Source organism: Diabrotica undecimpunctata, chromosome 6 (assembly GCF_040954645.1).
Source record: "Diabrotica undecimpunctata isolate CICGRU chromosome 6, icDiaUnde3, whole genome shotgun sequence".
NCBI lineage: Eukaryota > Metazoa > Arthropoda > Insecta > Coleoptera > Chrysomelidae > Diabrotica > Diabrotica undecimpunctata.
This window is the reverse complement of record NC_092808.1, coordinates 137382750-137409486: the sequence shown is the minus strand read 5'-3', so window position 1 is coordinate 137409486 and position 26737 is coordinate 137382750. Positions and strand designations below refer to the sequence as shown.

Genomic DNA, 26737 nt, shown 5'->3' with positions numbered 1-26737 from the left:
TTGTAAAAATAAGATATTTAATGTATTACATTGTCTCGGTTATTCGCCAGACCTCAACCCCATTAAAAACTTATGGGTCATTTACAAAGCTAGACTGCGCAAAATTGACTGTACTACAAAAACAAAATGATAGAAGTGGTCATTACGGTCTGGTTTGGAGACGAATGGATATTTGGGAACTATCAGAAGCTCTAAAAATCTCTGATAAAACGAATAAAAGCAGCAATTGAAAGCAGGTTTCGTTAATTTGCACACTACTGTAGGTAGTATAAATTAGTGAGTGACCTAGGATGGTCCGAGTCTATATTTGTTCTGTCTTTGTTAGGTTTGATTAGAGGAATTATCTTACCATAAATATGGAAAGACCTGGGTTGTCCATATAAAATTGTATAATTTGAACAGCCAAGAAATTTCACTTTTTGGTAGATTTAACAAACAAATTAATAATGTACCGCCTGGACATTGAGAGAAATTTTAAATTAACATTAGGGCATCCCCAAGTTTTTGAATTGTAATTGGTACATTTATTATGCTATAGTCGTCAGAGTAGTACTCCAACAGTACTTTTTTCTGCGCTTTGTTTCTTAAGTTTAAAGTACGGTGAGCAATTACTTGAATCAGTTGTTATTTGAATTTGACTCAAATTCACTGACGAATAGCTCCGCAATTTAATTTAGTCGCTTATAATTTTTGTTATCTTCTTCTAGAAAACGAAATCTCTTTTTTTTCAGATTTTTTTCTTATATTTTGCCACACTTTACTAAAAGAGATAGCTTTTAAACTGGGACTTCTACAAACAAACCATCTCCCATATTATCAATACGTTCCTGAGAGTATGCTTGAGAATGACAACTACAAGCTATACTGGGATCGCACTGTGCTCACAGACCAAACTGTAGCACATAATAGACCAGATCTCGTGCTAGTTAATAAACTAACAAGACAAACAACACTAATCGATGTGGCGATACCTAACAACAATAATCTGCGTGTTAAGTATAACGAAAAGATCACCAAGTACAGAGATCTGGAAATACAAATAAGGAGACAATGGAGAATGGAAAGTACCCAGACGATACCTTATTACTTTCCGATTATTCTTTCTACCACTGGAATCATCCCGAAGAACCTCTTAGAAAACATAAAAAAGCTGGGTCTAAATGAACATCTATATAAGATCATGCAGAAAGCTGTGCTACTTTCGACGTCCAGATGCGTGCGAAAATTTTTGGGAGAAACACCGACGTACCAAGTCACCTAGGACTTAATAACATGGAAAGAGTCCCACCAGAGCTCAATCCTTTTGATACCGTAGGTATCTGGGATGAGCGAATGTTCCCCTTATAGGGAGTGTGAGCCGTATGGCTAAATCTGAATAATAATAATAGTTATTGCATGTTTTTATTTTGTTATGTTCTTAATACTGCATTTATTTATTTTCTCTTGACAGTTCTCGATCAGTTTTTTTTTCAATCTTATTCAAACATTAAACTTAAACGAATGTATCTGTGAAATACACCGCGATGTATACAGTACACTTTAAGACCGCGACCTATGATGAAGGGTTAATGTTTTTAACCTCAAATATATGAAGTTTAATATTTACCAGGTGAAAAACCAGAAAACATAAAGATTAACGCACATTTTGTAAAGCATTATTTAGAGTTTACTTCAAAATACATCCATCACAAGAAAACATAAACATATTAGGTATTCTGTTCGTATAACAAAAGGTTTTATAAATCACAGTTGTCAGGAAACTTCTGCGTTATTTTAATGTTTCATCCGCTCGCAATACCGCAAAATTTATGAACTTCAGTTTTTTACTTCATAAAAGAATACTATGATGATTGTACATATTAACTATATGAATTTCCTGCTATTTATCAAGTAGATAAAAAGATATATATTTTGCAGTACTACGAGGAAATGGTATTTTATTTCCTTGTGTTGCTGGAAAGCTATACAAGGAAATGTACACCATGATGTTTTTCGACAACTTTTTATGGCAATTAGAGAAAACAGTAGTTAAAAATAATAGCTTTTATTAGGACAATTTATGACAATTTTAAAATAAATTGAATTTAGTAGTTAAGCTTAATTAGAGAAATGGAATGGAATTTTTTCGTTAGAGTAACTAAAATTTTTTGTTAAAAAATTGATAGTATAATACAAAAAATTATGAAGAGCTATTCAAGGCTAGAGAAAGCAATTATAAATACGCTGAGTAAACAACACTTGATGGTAAAAACAAAGTTTAAAATCCTTCACACAAGGAATTTTTAATATCTTAAAAGTAATCAGCCAGGTCTAGAAAAGTTCTAAACGGGCTAATAAAATGAGATGGAGAAAAGGTGCAGCGAAAAATGTACGTCCTAATATTACAAATTTGACAACGTAATACTTGAAGCAGACAACGTATCTATCAACCTCATTATTTATTGTCGCGATATAATAAACAAAAAGAGCTACCCAAACAAAAGATATATTTATAACGATGTCTCAACTTGTAGTGTAGGCTGCTGACGTAGCACCGATAAGCAGAAATCTAAACAGTTTAAAGGAACAATGTGCGGAGTTGTGAAAGGAAGCATCCAAAACGGGTTTGACAATAAACAAAAATAAAACAAAGTACCCAGTGGCGCACCCAGAATTTGTCTTAGGGGGGGGGGTTTGAAATTTTTTTATGCTACCTCTATTTTGAGTCCCTAAAATTTGGGTTTTAGTTTAATTTAAAGTACTAAAGATAGCGGTGCCAAAAATTCAGGTATCTGTTATCCTGCCTGCCAACTAAAACCACCCTCTCTTACTTGTGCGCAGTTGACTGTCGCACGTACCGTACTCCGAAAGTGGGGTGGCCACTGTAAGACTGACGACATTTTTAGAACACTCCCTTCTCGTATCTAGATCTTATCTATTGTTCTGAAGTTATTTTTTTCTTGTGACATTTTAAAGTAATCACTATTTTAATGGCAATAAGCCACAATTGAAGGTTAAAAGAAGGTTATTGACGTTTGACATTAATCCAACTTGTAATCTAACTTGAGACGGCTATCGCCGTATTCCCGTTCGCCAATCTTCCCTGTCCAAGGCATGCTTCTCCTCCAAACCTCTCGATTCCATCGCTCTTCTAATTCTTTCATTCCATGAGCGTCGAGGTCTACCTCTTTTTCTTCTTCCATGGGGCTTCCGTTTGTGAAGTTTTTGGGGCCAACGTTCGTCGGGCATTCTCAATAGATGTCCAAACCATTTTGAACCTCTTCTTTCTATTCTGTCAATGACCGTTTCTGTAGCATTCATGTTATTTCTTATAGATTCGTTAATCTTTCTTTCCTGCCTTGATGTTCTAGCACTTCTTCTCAAATAATCCATTTCAACTGCCAACAATCTTCTCTTCAGGTCTGCGTTAATTGTCCACACTTCAGAGCCATAACAAAGAACGGATTCGACCATGGTTTGTCCTATTCTTTTTTTGTTTATTTTGGAAATGTTGTGATCCCACCATAAGGAGTTCAGACCTTTAACAATTTTACGTCCCTAATTAATTCGTGTTTAATTTCGGTTTCTTCTAAGCCATTCTTAGCAATGAGTGGACCTAAATATTTAAAATTTTCCACTTGTTTGATTTCTACGTCCTCGTCTATCAACGCTTCAAACCTTGCATCTGAATTGATAACTAAGTAAATATTCTGTTTTCTTCATGATGACTTGTAACTCCCATTTTAAATATTATCTCTATAGACGCTTTATCATAAATTCTAGATCATAAGAATCTTGAGCTAGGATGACTTGGTCATACGCAAACTTCAGGGAGCACAGTACGTGATTTTCTATGGGGATTCCCATTCCCTGGCAGGGGTTTTTCCAATTTTGGAGGGCTGCCTCAATATATAAATTAAACAGTAAGGGTGACATACTGTATGTTTGTTTTAGTCCTTTAGTTACTTTTATTGGCTCTGATATTCTATATCCGATTTTTAGGTAAGTAGTGTTATCCCTGTATACTTCTGTGATTATTCCTAAAAGGTATGGACTAATGTCGAGTTGTTGTTAAGCTTGCCACAATTTAAGTCTTGGAACTGTATCATACGCCTTTTTAGGTCGATAAAGGCTAAATGTACTTTGGTATCAATCGCTATTCTTTTTTTTATTAATTGTTGGGGTGTAAACAAATTATCAGTGCAAGATCAAAGATAAAAAATTCAAACGTCAATAAACTTATTTTAACCTTCAATTGCGACTTATTTCCATTAAAATTGTTATTAGATCTTATCTCTGTCGTTAGCTCTGTTGGTGTTTCTCTTCTTCTTCTTTCTTTTTAATGACTGCTCGGATATAATTGTGAACACTATTCCATCCCTCTGTATTTCCCGTCATCTTCACGATCATCTCTCTTACAGTCACAGGGTTCATACCTATTTCTTTATACATTTTGTTTCTCTCCACTGTACATCTATTACACTCCAGCATTGTGTGAGTAACAATGTCGGAATATTTGCAGTATAGGCATTTATCTGTATCTGTCTTTCTGAACCTATGAAGATACGCCCTAAAACAGACAATCTACCCAGTCCCTTAGGCTCAGGATGAGCATCTTTGTCCACTGAGCAACATCTTTCTTGTTGTTCCACTCTTCTTGCCATCTTTCCATTGATCTTTCCCTTTCTTCTTTTTTTTATAGCTGTTGTCAAATGCTTCCTTCTCCCATAGATATGTCTCTTTTCTACTGCTAACACATGCAGAGGAACACAACCCGTGATAGTCCACAAGGCCTCCGCAGATACATTCTTGTAGGTGCATGCTACTCGCAACAGACTCGTTCTGTCTACTTTTTCATAAGCCTAATATTAGGTATCTATATCTAAATATATTGAAAAATATTATTAATTATTCTGTATTTATACAATAATACAATAATTATTGTGTTCTACATATTTAAAGTGGTAATTTAATTATTCAATCAGCGTTTTGGATTTTTTGTATTATGTGGGAAAGACAAGTTACATTTTCCTACTATTCTTTATATATTGTTTACTTTATATGCCCCGGGGGGGGGGGTTAACCCCCCTGGGTGCGCCACAGAAAGTACCTAATATTCTCCAGGAAAAATATACTAAACACGGCAGAAATTAATATTGGAATTCAAATAATTGGAATTTGAATAATTGGAATATTCAAAAAGTTAGAACACTTTAAGTACGTAGGGTTCTCAGTTAATGGAGCTAACGATACAAGCATGATAATCAATAAACTATTTCTGACAGGAAACAGAAGTTACTGGTAATACAAAAACTTTCTAAAAGATGATAAGCTCACTCAGAATACTAAACTGAAAATTTATAGAAAAGTAATTAGACCAGCCATCATATATGTTGCTGAAGTAATGAAATATTTGAGGACCTCAGAAAGATAGGAGTTAAAGAATAGAAATTTATATGCAAAACAGAAAATATTGGAGAACATTTTTAGAGAAGGTCAGGCTATACAAACCAAATAATAAACCAAAAAGTTAATGGGTACAAATTAATTAGAAGAGCTTAAAAAATTGGCAATCGCTTACGATTTTCATATAGCCGCATCACAGCTGAGACATGACATCGTGAGTGACATTTACTGCGCGACTACTTCACTTTCCAATCCCGTATAACCTATGGTACCTATGAGATGCATATCACAGAGGAAAAAGTATTTAGTATATGCTCCGGGCAGTTGGCTAACTTAGGGGCTTTATAGCATTAGCGCGGCATTGTCGCACTGCTGTCCCCGAGATTTCGGCAAGACCTCTTGTTAATACAATAAAAATAAAACTGAATCCGAGACAAAAAGGGACCACGTACCAAAGAGCTAAGATATGATTTACTGTTCTAAATCTGCCAATCAGATTCAGTATGCAAATAAACCACAATTAAAGTTTAAAATAAGTTAAATTGACGTTTCAATTTCCATTTTGACAACCATTATCAAGATATAATATTGCACGCATTAAAAACAATGAAGAGCGGGAAAAGCCCTGGACCTGATATGCTTCCTATAGAAATCCTAAAAATTCTAGATGAGAAGCACATTGATGTTTTAGTGACACTCTTGAACCAAATTTATAGTTCAGGCGTATTACCCAAAGAGTGGTTAACATCTATTTTTATTTGTCTCCCTAAAAAGAAAAACGCAAGAGAATGCAGCGATTACCGCACCATTAGCTTAATGTCTTATACGCTAAAGTTACTACTTAAAGTCATCCATAACCGAATATATCACAAACTGGACATAGACGTTAATAATACACAATTTGGTTTTCGCAAAGGCCTAGGAACACGTGAAGCTCTTTTTTCACTTAATATAGTAATACCAAGATGCCTGGACGTCAATCAAGATATATACGCATGTTTTATTGACTATAATAAAGCATTCGATAAAGTACGACATAAAAATTTAATGAATGTCCTGAAATCAAAGAAGATTGACTACAACGACCTCAGGATCATATCAAATTTATACTATAAACAGCGAGCAAGAGTACGTGTTAATGAACAGCTATCAGAAGATATTGAAATTAGATGTGGAGTAAGACAGGGATGCGTATTGTCGCCAATTCTTTTCAATGCCCACTCCGAAGAGGTCCTGAAAAAAGCTCTTGAGGGTGAAACAGCTGGAATAAAGGTAAATGAAGTTCCCATTAACAACATTAGATATGCGGACGACACTGTGATCTTAGCCGAAAACATTGAAGATCTTCAGAGACTGGTGACCAGAATAGCAGAGTATGGAAAAGAGTATGGTCTAACAATGAATGTCAAGAAGACGAAATTTATGAGAATATAGAAAACTCAAAGAAATAACGAGAATCTTCTAATAAACGAAACCAACGTCGAACAAGTGGACAAATATGCATACCTGGGAACAATGATTAACTCCACAAATAATTACAATCAGGAGATAAAAATAAGAATAGAAAAGACTAGAGCAAATTTCAACAAAATGAGAAGAGTTCTATTTACCAGGGATTTAAAACTGGAACTAATAGTTAGGTTGGCGAGGTGCTATGTTTTTTCGACTTTATTTTTTGGAATGGAATATTGGACCTTGAATGCGACATCAATGAAAAAACTGGAATCATTTGAGCTGTGGGTGTACAGAAGAATTCTGAAAATATCATGGACAGAACACGTCACAAACAAAGAGGTTCTGGGAAGGATAAACAAAGAAATGGAAATTTTAAATTCAATAAAAACAAGAAAATTAGAATATCTCCAACATCTTACACGTGGAGAGAAATACACCTTTCTCCAACTGATTATGCAGGGAAAGATCCAAGGAAAGAGAAGCATAGGGAGGCGTAGAATGTCATGGCTGCGCAACCTGAGAGAGTGGTACGGATGTACATCAAATGAACTTTTCAGAGCAGCCGTCTCAAAAGTCCGAATAGCTATGATGATTGCCGACCTCCGCCGCGGAGATGGTACTTGAAGAAGAAGAAGAATCAAAATACAAACATTAATAATTGAGGAAGAGATATAGTAGGCTAAATAAGAGCAGACACATTATAGGTATCACAGAATTTAAAAAAGCAAGTTGGGTTTATTTTATTTGGATTTTAATTTCTATGGTTTGAACCCAGCTCTCATTAATACTACTGCCGAGATACATACTTAAATACGACCCATGGACTAATGCCAAGAACAAAAAGATATGAAGTAAATAGAATTTGCAGTAGTAAATAAAAAAATGGTAGTAGTTTTCACTCAATATTTAACACGCCTTTCAAGACCTTTGCTGAATGGATAGTTTCCATAGTTTTCTGTGTTTAGTTGTCAGCTTCCAATCTCTGATACCATGTCTCTGACATCTTTCATTACTACATCTCTCCATTTTTTCTTAGTCTTACCTTTTTTCTTGCCCTCAGGCCCTCAGCGTATAGCATTGTGGGTCTAATTATAGTTTTGTATACTCTTATTTGTGTATTACAAGGTACATCTTTGACCTTATAAAGGAGTGCAGGATCTATTTATCTAACTAACTTTTACAATTTTTTCTAGAACTATATTAAATATCGAGATGGACAACGGGTCTCCTTGGCGAACACCTTTGTTCATTTTTAATTCTTCTGATACTGTATCTTTGCATTTCACAGTACAAATTATTTTTTTAGTTGTCATTTTTACCAATCTACTATTTTTTCTAGCACTTGGAATTCTTTTAGAGTTTCTATTAATTTTTTTCTGTCTGTGGTATTGTAGGCGGCTTTGTGATCAATGAAAAGTACTTGTGCTGAAATGTGTTCATAGCAATTGATCAGGCTTTGTTTTAGCATAAAAAATTATTCGGATGTTGATCTTCTCTTGCGAAATATTCCCTGGTTTTCTTTTAGATTATTCTCTACATATATTTCTAATCGTTTTTAATTAGTATGGCGAGCACTCTGCATAATACCTCTAACAAGGGCACTCTTCTATAGTTAGCGCATTCAGTTCTATCGCTATAACTCTGAATCTTCATAAAATTCTACTTTTACTTTTTCTCCTTTTTCTTCGGTTGATTCGTATATATTTATCAGCGATATTAAGTTCTCTTTGCCTTTAATTCTAATTGCACACATTCTGTCAGATTTTGTTACAAATTTTACGTCAAACGTTTTACCTGCTCCAGGTCTTCATGTACCAGAAAACCCACTCCAAAATTGCTATTATCGCCTCCACTTGTATTAAACGTGTATGCACTAATCTTTTTATTGTTGTTTCCAGTAAAATGTGTTTCTTCTATTGCTATAATGTGTATTTTATATTTCTTAAGCTCTTCTATTAGGTACATTAATGCTTGCTCCTCCTTAGGTTGCATGTCACAATATTTAGGTATGTACTCTTATTTTTTGTTTCAGTATTTATGTTCAAACTCATTTTCCTGTTCATCGCTAAAGTCCCTTGGCATAATCGATCGTCTTTTTTTCCACTGCTATATGCCATTTTTGGATCCAAATTTCTAAAATTTTCTCATTTAAAAGTACCATTTTCGGCCCATTCCCATTTTATGCCATCCACAGCTAGTTTTTTGTATCCTCTTTTCAAGTTTTTACCTTCAGCTCTTAATTCCTTACCTTTATTTATAATTTCCTACCTCGCTATATTTCCTTTTTGGTTAGGTCTTCGTTAATGAAGAATTTTTTTAAGTAAGAAATCTGAGTCTGCGTTTGTCTTTCATTATGTTATTTTTTTTTGCCATAATCCTTCATTTGTACCAGACAAATATTGTTTCTCAGTTTCATTGCACAATATATTTCGATATTCTTTGTTGGGTGCTTTTGTATAAAATTTTTAACGTTATTTTTCAGAGTGTTTTATCTGTTAAAAAGAGCTATTAAAAATATATAAGATAACTCTTTCGTTTGTCTTCTAACATTGTCTTTTTCTAAAAAGAATAACAATTTTCTTCTAATCTTCTTTCAAAACACCATTGCCTGCTTTTAATATGTTAATATAGGTAGCTTATATAGCAATATAAACTTCCATATAATTATCTGCTAGATGATATTAGAGTTTCAGATGTCACCTCAGTAGTTTTGTGTCGAGTTAATGCAATTAAACAAGTTTATGACAGAACATTATGTTCATGAATACAAGTTAATTCCACTCTGAATGCAGTTGAAATAACACACAATTTCTCCACAATACCATCTACCCACTTCTGCATTATTTTAAATATTGCGACTAAAACGTAGTGATGAAATACATGACTGTTGAACAATTAGTAAAGTACTGCAAATTATATATTTTTTTGGGGTTTTTTTCTCATTTAAGTGATTGCTGTAAAAGCAAAATAATTCGAGTTAATTGCGTGTTATAATATGTAATTGAAAAAAAATTTTTAGGTCTTGCTAAAACTGTTTAATGGTAAAGGTATTTGTCTTTTTTATTTTGTATAATATTTATAAGAATAAAGTTAATATTACTAATATGTTTCAAATTTTCACTTGATATCGTATTAGTAAGGGGCTTGTTTGTTTTCATTTTTACGCATTATTTAATGATTTCTTTTTATTAAACTTTTAAAAAAATATAATAAAATTAATCTAACTCACGACCAGTATTTGTATAAATAAAAAAAGTATTATATTAATGTGATTATATTGGTATTTTAGGGCTGTTTAAATAAAAACTAACGCTAAATTTTAAATACTACCCTTCTACCGACCACTAGCAGGTCAGGATGAAATTTTTTCGTGTTGGTTTTCTGAATAATAAGAGACTTTTGTGAATAGGACGGAACGAAACTGACCTTACCTAATAACAAGGCATTTTATCCACATATACCATATCACATTTTTATTTCAAATATTACTAAAATATTTGCAAAAATGAACCAGATACTAAGCTACTGACCATCAGCAGTGCTAAAATAGGGCCTCGACCATCTCAAGTTTCTTGCGCCCAACACGCCGTAATCTCTTGTATGCTTGTGGTTTTCATTTGGGAGAACCAATCTTCTCAGCAACTTGTGTCTATCCACATGAATTTCATTCTATCTACTCCGTTTTCTGGTACGCTCCAGTTCCGCGTTTGATTTTTGTTGTCGTACTGAGCGACAACACAACTTTAAAAAAAATCGGTTGCCTGTAAAGTCGGTTTTACGGGCGAAGATTTTACGTGACAACGTCTTTTTCTCGGAAGAATATTTATTGATATGAATATTATTAAATTGAATAATAGGAACAAGGAATTGAATGAAAATAAGAATTGCACAAATTTTAACTATAGAAATATATTTTGTTTACTAAAACATTGTACATGTAAACTTAAACTTAACTAATTTCTATTTGAGTGATTTTGTTGAGGATAGGACGATGATAGGAGAAATAGCATCGCACCAGCGGACCGATCATGTTTGAGTGGGAGAGAGACGCAAGGCATTCGCCGGTCCGGCGGGCCTCTCTCTCGTTCGGTGACTCATCGTAACAGACGTGAGCGGGCGTTACACTTTTTCATGAGTGACTCCGAGCCACAACCTAATTTAAGACGTTGTCACGTCAAAAGCTTTAATTTCTAGCACTATCTTTAAATTTGTATTATTTTTTAATACTTCACAAACGTCAATAATTATAGAATAGATTTTAGTTGAAAGCATTAAATCAAAAGTAAATTAAACAAAATTTAGACTAAATCAAACAAAATCCCAATTAAACCTTGATGGAATTCATGAATTTCAAATTTATTGTTAAACACTCATTATTATCGTTTGTTTAAACACTAATAAATATCGACATATAAATAAATATTTTTTGGTATAAAATTAATTAATTCCTGGAAATAAAGCAGAATGTAACGAATATAAAATTTGTTTGTAGAATTGAAGATATGTGAATTATTTATATTATTCATAATTCAGTATGTTTTAATAAAAAACTGATTTATTTAAAGGTAATAGACTTAACATACATGGTATATAAATCACCAAGAAGGACCTGAAATTTTTAAATCTTATTATTGCCACAAAATTAACCAAAACCAAGAAAGCAGCTGATGAATCAAACTGGACCAGACAACATTCCGACAGAACTTTTAAAGATAAAACAGTATTACTATCTCAGTAATCTGGTTGAGCTTTAAAACGATATTGTGAAATCACTCAGAAATGTTTAAACCCTATTTTAATAGAAGTTTCAAAGAAACAGCTGTAAAAAAGACCCGACAAATATAGACTAATTTTAGTCTTATTAGTCTATTATTCAATATCCACTTGGATGTAATTTTACACCCGGCAACTGTGTTGTATTCGGAAAAAATTATAAAAATAGGACTAATTTGAAATGATGAAAAGATTCCTAGCGACTGGGAAACTGAAGTGCGAAAATTATCGCAGCATAACCCACCAAGTTTTTACTAATATACTAAACAAACGACTCCAACAACTAACTTAAAGTATTGTCGAGGAATATCAAACCGATTTCCGACAAGTAAGATCTACAGCTGATCAGCTATTTACAGGGAACCAAATTCCAAACAAATCGTGAAGATACAAAATTGACGTCCATAAGATATTTATAGATTTTAAACAGGCTTACGACTCCTTTAATAGACAAAAGTTATACCGAATATTGCATAGCTTTGACATTTCCTAAAAATACATTCTACTAGCAAAAGCAACAATAAACGCGTCTACAGTAACTGTCAGGGTACAAAATAAGCTCACTGAGAATCTTTCAGTAGTTAAAGGATTAAAGCAAGAAGGCGAGCTGGCGCCGAAAGTATACAACCTAACTCTCGAATAAGTGATAAGACAGCTAAATATAGGAAGAGGTAATCTCTTACAGATTGCCGCCCATGCCGATGACATTAGCATTATGTCTCGCAGAACAGAAGAGGCGTTGGAAAAATATTCACAATTAAAAGCAGAGGCAAAAGAGACCTGACTAGAAATAAATATTCAAAGGACGCACAGTTGAGTTAGAGGACAATATTGAAACTGTAAAAACTATTACATATCTGGGAGTTGAAATTAACATAGATTGATTAAAAGACCCAAAAATTCTAACAAGAATGTTATAGGAAAACAAAGCTTACTTTTTATTTGCCCATATGTTCCGCTCCAAAAACACATACTGGAGATCGAAAAACAGAGTCTACAAAACTATTATCAGACCAATAGTATGTTATAGATGCTAGACATAAGTAATGACAGAAGACACAAAACAACAGCTAGAAGACCTCGAAAGAAAAGTCCTAAGAAAGATATTTGGGCATATTAACGAAAAGGGAGTATTTAGATCACAGGTACAATCATGAAAAGGGCACAAGACCAAAATGAAGGCTACGGAAAAGGTAAGAGGATGAAGTGGTAGTGGACGCGCAAAATTTGCTAGATGTAAGAACCTACATAAGATCGGCGCGGTTGGAGGCATAGTTTGGAAGAGGTTAAGGCTTGATTTGGGCTGTAGCGCCATTGGACACAGGACTAATTTGAGATTATTTACTAAAGTAGATTTAAATACTAAGCTTTGAACAAATTTCTAGATTGTGAAACACTAGCTATTGAGTTTTCTTTTCCATCATTTTATTAATTGCCTATATATCGATCTTCGAGTTTCCTAAAGATTTATGGACGACCACAATCGACCACAATAGAATTAGCGAGTACGATGACATAAACGTTCTGTGGAAAACTATTAAAGAACAAATGAACAATGTAACGGAAAAACATCTAAAAGTAACACCTAGAAATAACAAACAGGAATGGATGACAGAAGAGATTTTACAATTAATGAACAAACGAAGAGAATCTAAGGGAAAAAATGACAAGGACGCAGAATACAAAAGACTAAATAGAATAATTCGAAAAAAAATAACCGAAGCAAAAGAAAAATGGCTGGAAACAAAATGCGTGGAAATAGAAGAACTACAACAAAGGCACGATTTTTTTAATTTACATAAAAAGGTAAAAGAGTCTACATCGACTACCAAGAGAACGACTTTTCACACCATGCTGAACACGGATGGCAAACTGCTAGAATCAACGGAAGATAAACTGAAAGAATGGGAAAACTATATTAAAATTCTTTTTCACGACATACGAGAAGAACCAAGATTGGAAAATAACAACGAAGGGCCAACAATTCTGAATTCTGAAATCATAAATGCAATTAATCATCTTAAAACAAATAAAAGCCCAGGTCCAGACGGAATATACCCAGAAATGTTAAAATTAATCAGCGAAGAAAATATCGAAATATTAGTCCTTTTATTCAATCGCATTTATGATACAGGTAAAATACCCCAAGATTGGCTGGAGTCAATATTCATCCCACTACCAAAAAAGCCAAACCCACAACACTGCAATGAGTTCCGTCTGATAAGCCTTATGAGTCATGCAGTAAAAGTCCTACTAAAAATCGTACATAATCGTATCTATAGAAAGTGCGAAACAATCATCGGAGACGATCAGTTTGGATTCAGAGCCGGCATGGGAACGAGAGAAGCCCTGTTCAGTTTACTAGTTCTCGCCCAAAAATGCTACGACCAACAGAAAGATATATTTATATGCTTTATAGACTTCGAAAAAGCATTTGATAGAGTAAGACACGACCTACTATTAGAACGTTTGCAAGAAGTCGGTTTAGATGGAAAAGACATCAAATTCTTAAAAAACTTGTACTGGAATCAAAACGCCACAGTTAGGATCGAAGGTTCCACATCCGCAAAAGTAGAAATTAGGAGGGGAGTTAGACAGGGATGTGTTCTGTCGCCTCTGCTGTTTAATCTTTACTCCGAGTTTCTATTTAAAGAAGCATTGGAGGATTCCAAGGATGGAGTCAATGTGAATGGCGTAAATATCAACAGTATCAGATACGCCGATGATACAGTGTTAATTGCGGATTCCGACTTAGGTCTACAACGACTCATCGACAAGACCAACTCGACCTGTGAGCAATTTGGTATGAAAATAAACATTAAAAAACCAAAGTGATGTCAATCCGAAAAAACCAAAACGTACCTCAACCTTGCACAATAAATGGGCACATTTTAGAACAGGTCAATAGATTTAAGTACCTGGGATGTTGGATCGATAGCAGCATAAATCCTGATCTAGAAATAAGATCGAGAATAGAACAGGCCAGAAAATCTTTCGACAAAATAAAAAAACTGTTTTGTGATTCTCGAATAAAACTCGAAATTCGACTACGTTTATCAAAATGGTCTGGTCGACTCTTCTATATGCAGTTGAAACGTGGACCCTTAAAACATCAACCGTAAATAAATTGGAGGCCTTTGGAATGTGGATCTACCGGAGAATACTCAAAATTTCATGGACATCGCATACCTCAAACGAAGAAGTGCTGCATAGCATAGGCAAGGAAAGAGAACTTTTTAACACAGTAAAAGTTAGAAAAACATCATACCTAGGCCACATACTGAGAAATAATAAGTACCAATATGCCCAACTTATAGTGAAAGGAAAAATCGAGAGAAAGAGAGGCCTAGGAAGGAAAAAACTATCGTGGCTCAGAAACATCCGACAATGGACAGGGCTAAATTTTGAACAGCTAATAAGAACAGCTGAAGATAGAGAAGAGTTTAAAATTGTAGTAGCCAACCTCCATTGAGGAGAGGGCACTTTAAGAAGAAGAAAGATTTATGTTTACAAAAAAATAATTAACGTCAAGAATATGAAGTAAAAGTCTTGTGAAAACCCAAACTTAAATCTTATTGTAGAACTATTGACTTTCTAAAGAGTTGGTGACTGAATTGCGATATGTTAAAAAAACTTAATGATTAATATATGCCTGTGAAAGAAAGAGGCTGACTTATTACTGCATAAAATTAAAATATATTCATAGATTTATTAATTCATAGATTATAATTTTGTAAATTATAATTTAGCAATTTATTAAATGATTTTATTTAAAAACATTCTTCATTCAAAGCTTGTGTGTAATTTAGACGAATTGAGAAAAACAAACAGAAAAGTGTTAAAGAGATTAAGAACCCATTGCAAATGAGTCACAAGATCATGTATTCCACATTAATTAAATGAGTTTTGAATCTCCTATTACGTGCCTTAGCATGACAGAACAAACACGTCTTTATTAAATGCTTATAAAGTTAGAACTTCAAGAAGTCGATGATTTATAATGTTTCTTAATCTTTTATTAGTAGAAATTAACAAATCTATCAAATTGTATTATTTCCCAAAGGAATGAAGTAAAAAAAAATTCCTGTGCTTTGGCAGAGCATGTAATTGACAAAGATAATATCATGGATTTTGATAACATTAAAATTTTGTTTAATGAAGGTAATTAATTTAAAAGGACCTTTTTAGAAATGGTGTGTATTAGCGAAAGTGTAATATATAATAACATAATAAATAAATATTTTTCCTTATTAAAATTTTTTAACACAATTTTTATGTTGGCAATATAATTGTCAAAAACAAATTAAACTACAAACTACAAACTCGAAGTTGGCATTCATTGTACTTCCTATTGATTACTATTATAATTTATTTATAATTCAATACAATTTATTATTGTTAATAATGTTTTCAAATTAATTAGTTAATTTAAAAATTCAAAAAAAATCATTTATCAGATCGAAAAGTTTTTCTAATAATGTTTTCTAAACCCGTTTTGCAGCAAATTCATTAACAAACCTAATTTTATTTGGTGAGTTATTACTTTTTCACAATTATTCGTTCCACTTTATTAGATGATTTGTATTTTGCTTTTAGCTTTCGAAAATAATTGTAAACACAATTGGATGGTCTCATGCCAAAGTGAACTATGTATATTTTCTTGGTTTTTACTTTTTCATTACCATTATGATGCAAAATTTTGTTCTAAACTTATGCCAAAATGAACTACTATGTGAAAAAAAAAACAAAACATCAGCTGGAAACTAATTAATTTTATTTACCACAAGAGTGGTAGTACTGATTGTCATATGCCATAGTGAACCATCATCCAGTCCAAGATGGTTTCCCGTGCACATAGTTCACATTGTCATAACATTGTTGATAGAAATTGTATCAACTATTGTATGATGATTACCATCCAAGTTCTAATTGGAGTATTACAGAATCAGGTAAGATAATAATATTTATTAACATAAAACTTCATTATAAAAGTATGGTTATATTTTGGAATGTTTCTTTTGCCAAAGTGAACCATGTCAAAATGTATCTCTTTCAGTGTCTGCTGGGAGCATTAGTGAAATATTAGCAGTTGTACCAACGTACGAACATGGTTTTTACCTGTCTATATTAGAATTAAGCAATATATCCCATCATTTTTGTATTGGAATTGTAAAAAAAATTAAAATCACATAGTTCATTTTGGCAAAAGAAAATGCAAATTGTTTGTCTTATGCATAGTGAATGTGTGTTTGAAAGTATTTTTTATGTATTATAACAAAATATTTACGTATTTAAAATATTAATAATTTTGTGTTTTACAGATGAAAAAAATACCAGAGATCAGGAAGAGCCTTAAAACAAGAAAAGAAAATCTAATCCTATGAAGTGGAAAAAAAATATTCGCAAGCAAAAAAGAGCAGCTGGTAAAGAGTATGTCATTTCTTCAGGTATTGTCATATACTCTAAATCTTTTAATGACTATTCCTGCAATTCCAAAATGAAATGCTAAAATAAGCTAATAGCACAGCAAAAAGAAAGTTTTTTTAATTTGTTTTATAACGTCTCACAGTCTTGGGAAACTCGAACAAGCATAATAAATTGTGCTGTAAAATGTAGAACGATAATAAGAAGTCGTAAAAACACTGATATTTAAAAAAAAAAACAGGAAATCCTGAATTTTATATCCCTTTTGAAAACGGAGATATTAAAGTATGCAAAAAAGTGTTTATGAAAATATTACAAATCAATAGTAGTAGAGGACATCGCGCTTTGTTTAAAAAAAAAGTGAAAATTTAAGTTATCTTAGAGGGAAAAAATGCCTCATAACAAAAGTTCACCATCCACAATGGATTCAATCAAAAATCACATACAAAGCTTCCCTACCATCATAGTAAGTCATTACTGTAGAACTCAATCCCAAAAAAAATACTATTTGTCACTAATGTACAGACTCTATGTTGGTTGACAGTTTAAGAGAGAAAAATGTCGACAAAATTCCAAGCCAATTGCTTTATGAAAAAGTGTTTTAATCTTAGTTTTAAACCTCCACGAAAAGTTACCTGTCAAACATGTGACAGATTGAATATTAAAATGAAGGCAGCTGAGGAAAAGAAAGATAAAGCAATGATAAAGGCTAAGAAACTAAACCAGAAACTACTCCACAGAAAAGTACAGTTAGCTTACTCAGAAATGCAGACATAAAGATTAGTAAAGAAAGAAAAGCTACAGTAATTATTTTTGATCTTCAGAAAGTAATGTTTCTTCCTAAACTAACCAGAAGAGTTGTTTGCTATAAGAGGCAGCTTTCATTCTACAATCTTGATATACATAATTTTAAAAATGGTATCTGGACAATGCATGTTTGGGATGAGAGCACTGCCTCACAAAGTTATCAGAAAAAAGGATCATGTATTTTAAAATTCATAAATAGCCATGATCATAAGGACATATTGATTGCTTGGTCCGACTCATGTGGCGGCCAAAACTGCAATATTAAGATTGCCGTGTTATGGATGTACATAGTGCAGTCCCCTAATTTAAGCCTAAAGGAAGTAGTTCATAAGTTTGGTGAGCCAGGACATTCATATATATAAAACGATAGCGATTTTGGTGATATAGGAAACAAGATAAAATATAATCCTGAAATTTATCTGTCTACACAATGGCATAACATAATTTCACACTCAAGATTTAAAAAGAACAAATTTAAAGTAGTATGCATGGAAAAAGAGGATTTCAAGAGCATGGATGCTTCAAAACAAAATCTGGTAAATCACAAAAAAACTCAGATAAACCAGAAGTAGAATGGTTAAAAATAAAACAAATAAAATTTACTCAAGACAATCCAGGAGTTATGGAATTCAAGAAACACAATTTTATTCAGTAAATTTAATGATATCAGATCACTTTGCAATTCATACCACCATGCCATCACAATTTTACAATAAACTTCAACAAAGTGAAGTATTGGAAGATGACATGGAAGAGGAGAACGGCAGTATCAATGAAGAGGAAAATGAGATGAACAATGCAATCTAAATATTGCTACTATTATTTTTTTATTTGATTCTTATGTATTGTTAGTTTAATTTTAATGATGTTTTAATAAACCTGAATACAAACAAAAAAGACGATTTATTTATTCTTCTTATGCCAAACAGAACTTAATGCTAAAAAGTTTGCCAAAGTTAACCATGTACTGCAAACACTGAAAAAAGAGTCTTAAAAGTAGACACAATCATATAACGTTACTGAAAATTAAAAAAAAATGTTCCCATAAATAGGTCTTAGACCTTTCATACTTTAAACAAGATTATAATATATTGTCTATATTTTATACACATCTGTATAACTTTAAACTGTCGTACTGAAAACTTTTAATTTCGTCTTTTGGTTTACTCTGGCATGCGACCATCCAGTTAAAAGCTTGAGTAATTAAAAAATAGTTCCCTAAGAGACCCTTTTTATTGTTGACACCACAAACATAAAAGTTGAAAATTTTCAGGACGACACAACCCTTTGTGGTCCCTTTAATTATTTCTAAACTGTAAATATAGGAAAATAATCAAATGGTAAAAAAATGGGTAAAAGACAAAATGATAAAACGAAAGGGAAGTACCAGTAAAATGATGGATGAAGAGCGTGAAATAATAAAGTATAAAGACATCATTAAAATATGACAATGGATAAACAAATCACCGAAACGAAGTAAAAAGTTGCAAACGATAATATGTCAAATTTCTATTGTAATAATACTCTAGCCCTAGGACTGCATGGCCTTTAGATCTTCATAAATAAACATAATTAAACAATTTGCTGCAATAACCTAAGAAACTTAAAATATACATACTAATAATTTATAATTATTATTATGAAAATAAATTATACTACTCGTTTATCTCTTAATTACATACCTCATAAATTTAACCACATTAAGCCATTTTTAATATCATTTATTATATTTAATTATAACATACTCATATATTATGCTTATTAGTGAAAGTCGCAGAATATATTTCGTTAAAATAAATTAATTATTAAGGTAGTTAACTCACTTTCATCTTTGGCATCCACTTCTTCCATCGCCGTTTTAAACGCTCTTCCAAATCCTTCACCCGGCATGAGTTCCGGCAGTCGAATTCTCAGCTCATGATTTTCAAGGTAATGTTCAATGACCCCTAAGACGGTGCCATCATCCATATTAGCTCTCGCATCGTTTTCACTCCTGACGCTGACAATATGTACACCATCCCCCAATTTAACATCATCTGGCTGACTCTTCAAATACTGCCGAAATACCTTCGTCAAAATTTGCAATCCACCATACACGGGCGTTTCGGTTCTAACGTCGGATAATAAAAAAATTACACTAACCAACACCAAGTACTTCATGTTCTAACACGACAAGTAAAATGTGGAAAGTAGATGTCTGATCTGCTCTTATATTAAAGGCGGTTTTAAAAAGGATGTTACTTTTTAAACTTTTCATTATTGGCATTTAGTGGAGCAGAAAACGAAGTAACAGAAAAAAAAAGAAATGGACACAAATATGTGTTTAGAGGAATTGGATCAGCGAGATGAATTGACCTGCTTATCGATTAAGTTTCTTCTAGTAAAGTGAGATTTCTGAATTACGGGGACAGTTTAAATTGTTCGTTGTTAATCGTTTGTAGTATTTGGATCCGTTAATTTCTTTAATAGATGGCTTTCGAAAATATATAAACAATTTAAAAATACTAAGTAAAAATTACCAGAATGAAGGCATATATTAAGATAAATTATGTATAATTAGATTTTGTTATATAAGGAAATTGTTCTTTAGATAACATACATTACAAAACTATCTTCTTTTTGTTAATGGCTTTGGACTGCTTGGTCCATTCAGCGACGATCCATCTATATAAAAGGCTATGATGAAAAGTCGGAACTCTGGAGGCAGGTGTGCCACAGGGAGCGGTGTTATCTCCATATCTATACACCATATATACGGCAGACACACCTAGTGATCACAAAACACTGCTTAGCCTATACGCAGACGATACGGCAATTGCAACAAGCAATAGGAATGTAAATTTCGCAACAAGAGACTTACAACGATCTCTAAATCGACTGCACGCATGGTGCATAAAGTGGAAAATTGCACTCAACCCGGAAAAAACACAGGCCGTCATGTTTAGAAAAAGAAGACAAATACCCAATATGGAATTAAGCTTAGCCAATGAAAACATAGAATGGAGCAATCAAGCTAAATACCTAGGAGTGACCCTTGATCACAAGCTCACATTCACTGAACATGTGGACCAAGCAGTACATAAAGCCAAGCTGACAAAGACACAACTTGCCTCGCTAATTGGCAAGAAAAGCAAATTAAATTTCTTTACGAAAATAAGGGTAGCAAATAGCATAATCCTTCCAATGCTAACTTATGCATCAGCAGCTTGGGGGCACACTTGTAAATCAAACAGGAAGAAATTACAAGTAGCACAAAATCAGCTAATAAGAGACGCATTAAATGTACCGAAATATGTACCATTAAGGTACTTATACAGAGACACGAAGCAGAAAAGAATCTTACATACAATGAACGAAAAGGCATATGAGATCTTCAATGAGATAAGAAACCACCCCAACAGAAAGCCGAGAGAGCTAACGGATTATGACGAAAACATCCGGACGACACATAGACGGCCTAAACAACAAATAGCTGGATATGTCCCAATAGGATAAAGACATAAAGATTGAGATAGGCACAGATTAGTCAGAGGCAACGCGGGTTAGAAGTAGGAAAAAAAAGGGTAAGAACGTGGGTCTTGGCATTTTAGAGTTCCGGACACACATCTTAGTTTTAGTCTTAATATTAGTATAAAAATAGTCGGGAAAATACCTTCTAACACCGTGAACAAATTATAGTGGCAAGGAATAGTTTAGTAACTATTCATAGTTTTCCTGGTCTTCAACCCACAATATGCGCGACACTGATCCCGTCGCACACACATAGGCACCATGCGATATTAGTACAAAGAGAACCATAAGTTCTCTTCGTACAGCCAAACTTTTTGGCTTAGGCCCTTAAGGCAGGTCTATTTGGGAGACCAGCACCGCGAATTTCTGAGCATCGAGGCCATATGCGACAAGCATGGGCTCGGTGGCCAGACCAGTCGGGTGCCCAGCTGGCGAGGAGAACAAATTAATTTGTGCCAAATCGGCAGCTGAGTGACCGAACACACACTTTCCCTGTGCGGAGGGGCACCAACCTAGGTTGGTGCCTCTCCGTGCAGGGCACACACTTCTTTAGGGACTCCAGTCCAATGCAATGCTAATACCAAATTAAATTTGGTAAAGTAAATAGGGAGAAAAGCTTCTAGCTACCCCTTAATTTTAGGTGGCCTAATCACAACCATGTAGATACGGAGAGTGTTGTTTATTACCCAATTCGCCCGACGTAAAGTTCATAAGCCTTCGCTGCGTATGTCAGACGTAGCGAAGGGATGGTGGAAAAACCTGGGGGTCAGATAGGTACCGATCCAGAATGATAACCTCTTCTGGAGCGAGACCGGTTTGATCTTCGGACATGTGGATCCCACTGAATAACAGTGGTATACACATGTCACTAGGGGTTGGGTTGAACGCTTCGCTTGTGTGTGTGTGTCACACCTTTTGTCCAGTAAACTAACAACGCCATCTAGAAAAGTATTGTGTTTTTTTTGACAATTAATTTGTTTGTATTAAAGTAGCCAATAATAATTAATATCATCAGCATAACCATTGCAATAGCAAAATTCTAATTCTTCTTCTTCTTTGTCAACCATTTTTCATATTGGTGTGTCTCGAAATAAATTTTTCATGGATCTTACAGATAAGTAAGCGCAACATAATTTGACGTGAAAAGACGGGTACATTTTATTTTATAAATAAATGTCTATCCTCAGATAGACATTTATTTATAAATGTCTATCTGAGGATATTTATAAATCTGTTCCCATCTAATTGTCAGACAGTTGCAATAGAACCGATGATTGCCCATCACCAGCAATCCAGGATAGTTTGAACTATGTTATACCAATCACTAATCAATAATTCTTGTACTGGCATTATTTAATTTACCAGGTACCGTTAGACCTGATGATGCGCAGCAAATTGTAGTATGCGAAACCGGTCGTTGGTGGTATAATTAAATTGATTGTAAGTCTTATTTTATTTCTTTTTACCTATTACAAATTGGGAGGGTTTATATTCAAGAAATAGTAATTTTATAGACCTAATTGTTAGTAATGCTTCTTTCAATATCGTGTTCCATAAAATAAACTTTGAAGTCCAGTCGTTTACCCCGGTTATATTATATTAATTATATCTACGCAAAAAAAACGGGTGTGAGAGAGAGCAGAAAGAGAAAATTAATTAGTTATATAGGTATATGGTGCATCGTTTGCTGTATATAAACATTTGACCTGTAATAGGAGTATAGTAAATGAAGTATTGTATCAATATTTTAATGAAAATATATATTTTTATTTTTATATATGTATAAAAGAAGTTGAATGCAAAAAAAAATTTAAACACACTCTGCAGTAAAATTGATTGTTTATTTTGTTATTAATATAAAAATTACAATACAATAAATACACTGCAATCTAATTCAATATAATAATACAATATAAATTAAAATGTAATATTCATAAGTATTTAAAACTGCCAATATACATAACTTACTTTACGAAGATAAAAATAAAAAACCAACTCGGATTATGTTGTAAATTTTTATTTTATTTTAAAATTTATGTTTTTTGCGTATATTACATATATTTAATAAGATTAACGTGAGGTTTTTAAATATTTCAAAAATAAAAAAGAAAATTCATAATTGGGATTCGAACTCACAACCACCAGCGTATGAACCAAATACGTAAAGGATTTGCCAATTAGACATGACACTAACGGATTTCAAAATTGACAGTTCTCTGTAAAACAGTGATTATTTTGAAATACAAAAGCCTAAAATAATTATAAACGTTTAATTTTAAATAATACAAAACATATCACATAAATAATAATATTAATACATATTATATTATATATAATATTATATATATAATATTAAATATATATATATATATATATATATATATATATATATATATACAATATTATATATATAATATTAAATATATATATACAAAAGGGACATTTTTATTCTCGAGAGAGGAAGAGAGAAAAAATATATCTTCTGTCTCCCTCTTACTCATTATCTTACATTATGTAATGGTTTCACAGATTCACTCTCATGCAAATTTCCAACGCAGACCGTGCGTATAGAAGTATAACTTCAAAAAGAAAATAATTATGTTGAAATTACTTTTTTTAAATAAATCAGTCAATATTAGATCTTTAGCAACACCCAAAATAAACTTTAAATTATAAATTTAAAAATTGACTGACTGATTTATTAGGTAATGATGTTGATGTTGATGTTTTATTAGATGTTTGAATTTTTGTATTTTACAATAATGTTATATTGTTTTTTTATTTTAACATTGCTTGCGAACTATTCTAACCTCAACATTTAGTAAATATTTATTACGAACATGATGCCATAAAATAAAAATATATTTTAGTTGTCTTGATTAAGAAACTAAACAGTTTTGAAAGCTCGACTTTTAATAAAAGAATCTACATATATTAGTGTTTTAATGATTAGGCCTTTTGACCGCAACCTCACGAATCTTTGAAAGTCTTACTTTACTAGCCGATTTTGCAGGAAAGTAATTTGTTCTTGCTCCATAATTTGCATCAGATTCTTAATTGCATCATCGTTGTGTTTGCATTGAAGTAGCCAATAATAATTAATATCATCAGCATAACCATTGCAATAGCAAAATTCTGATTAGGATATAGTTTTGGCTTATAGATGTATGTCTTGACAGTGCCATGATTATAGAAGATTTCTTTATTGGGATTACTTCTAAAGGCAAAAGGGTTAGTACGTAAAACATGATACTCTTTGGTGTAGAGATTGTTATATAAAGCGTACCACACAATGTTCCAATTTTTGCTTTAGACTTCTCTTGTTTATAGCTGTTAGATCGCTTCTATGAAGCCAAGTCATTTCTGATTCTTTTAAGATAGTCTCTTTGGCAAAAAAATCTGCTTTGATGTTACCGGAAATACCAAAGCTTCCCTTCACCCAGACAAGTATGGTTAGTAAGTTACCATACAGAAGTATGTTTTCCCATCCGTTTTAGTTGGTTTTCTAAAATTTTAGCGACAAGGCTATTTTATATAAATATTTACGTGAGTTTTCTAAAGCTAATAACACAGACCTTAAATCTGATATAATTATAATTTTGTAGTTAGAAATTTTATTGTTGACAGCTCATTCTATAGCTTGATACATTTCAAAAATTTGTTCGTAGTTCTGAGTATATGGAGCATCCATCCTTTATCTAACATGAACAATAGGGATTCTAAGTGGTCCAGTTACATGTTTTTATTGCTTCAATATGTTCTTTAAAGCTATAAACTAAAGCAAGAATACCTAAATAAGCTGATGAATCTAATGATGTACATGTTAGATGATAAATCTAATAATGTAGAAGCTATAAATGTATATATGTTCTTTTTTGGGCTCTTGAAAAAAGTTATGTATCCCAGGATATCTCAATGCAATCTACCGCACTAAAGCCGGGTGAAACGTATGTTTTATTTTTCCGCATATTTATTTCTTCAGACCATAATTACAAGCATTTAGATGTCGCAATTTAAAGGTTTATTTTCACTACTCTCGTTAAAATCATTTTGTTATTAGATACTTCTTTATTGTTATGTTATTATAAGTCTAATTTATTGTTTTTATTTATTTATTAAAGGCTCTATTTATAACATTTACAAATTTATTAGTCTTTATTACTAATTTATTTCATACCAATAATTACATAATTATTCTACATTTATTATAATAGTTCTAGTTTTCCTGGTGGTGAGTTTCTTGATTTGTGTCGTACCTAGGGTGCTTACATGAACTTCGTACGTGTCCTATTTCGCCACAATTCCAGCATCTTATGGTCTTCGTTTTCTTGTATGTTATACTTTTCATCATATTAACAAGCTGGTCAAGTTTCTCTTCATCTCCTTCCTCTTTTATAGTCCTAACTTTACTGTATCCGCCAGAGGCCTGCGTAGCTGACTCGTATTCGACGGCGGCGGATAAGACATCAACCAGCGTCTTGTGACAAGCTAATCGCAGTGTTGTCTGCATTTCATGATCCCGAAGACCATCAATAAACGTTTGAACGGCCAATTTTTCCATCATGTCTTCGGGAGCTGTTGGATAAGCATATCGTACTAATCTGGCAATATCTACCTCATATTCTTGAAGAGCTTCATCTTTCTTCTGTCTTCGATTTTTAAGCAGCGACTGATATACATGCTCCAAATGTTCGAGGCCATATCGCATATTTAACCTCTTCTTCAGTTGTTCGAAATCATCCGTCTCCTCTACGGCTATAGTCTGAAGCACATCTAAGGCATCTCCTCGAAGAGCGATAGTCAAGTTTACAGCCTCTTCTTTTTCAGACCATCCATTCGCTCTTGCGGCTGATTCGTGTTTCATGTGCTTGTTTCATGATGATTTTCCGTCGAAAGTTGGGACTTTAACATGAACAGAACCTATACTTCCTTCGAATTTCGGCCGTGTTTCCAACTTACATTTCGTCTCGTCTTTTTTTGTCTCTACTGTAATCGGATTGTTTTCTCTCTCTGCTGTCCCTGTTTCCCCCATCTTCCTTTCCATCACTGTCATCTTTTCTTCGAAGGCCAACTTATCGGCAGCAGCTTGGTTTTTTAACGAAGATATTCTATCGTCCAGGGCAGACATCTCAGAAGAGACTTTAGAGATTTTCGAAGAGATATTAGCAGAAACTTTGCTTTCTAGAAAAGAAATCTCGTTAGAAACTTTGTTTTCTAAAGAAGATGTCGCCGGAAACTTTGTTCTCCAATCATGCGATGTCACCAGAAACTTTGTTTTCTAATGACGCGATGTCGCCGGAGACTTTCGAAATCGACGAGAGGACAGCATCTTTAAATATATAAGTTTCTGGATTTAAACCATCTTGCTCCAAAGCGTTCTTTA

General features: G+C 33.1%; 1 protein-coding gene across 1 annotated transcript in view; it reads right to left on the bottom strand.

Moving 5' to 3' along the window:
• Osi5 (Osiris 5) overlaps positions 1 to 20031 on the bottom strand; it is a 42459-nt gene extending 22428 nt beyond the window's left edge. Inside the window, exon 1 of the mRNA XM_072535522.1 lies at positions 19668 to 20031. Coding sequence (XP_072391623.1) covers positions 19668 to 20004 — 337 coding nt within the window. The 5' untranslated portion in view covers positions 20005 to 20031. The remainder of the gene's footprint in view (positions 1 to 19667) is intronic.
• Between the last annotated feature and the right edge of the window lie 6706 nt (positions 20032 to 26737).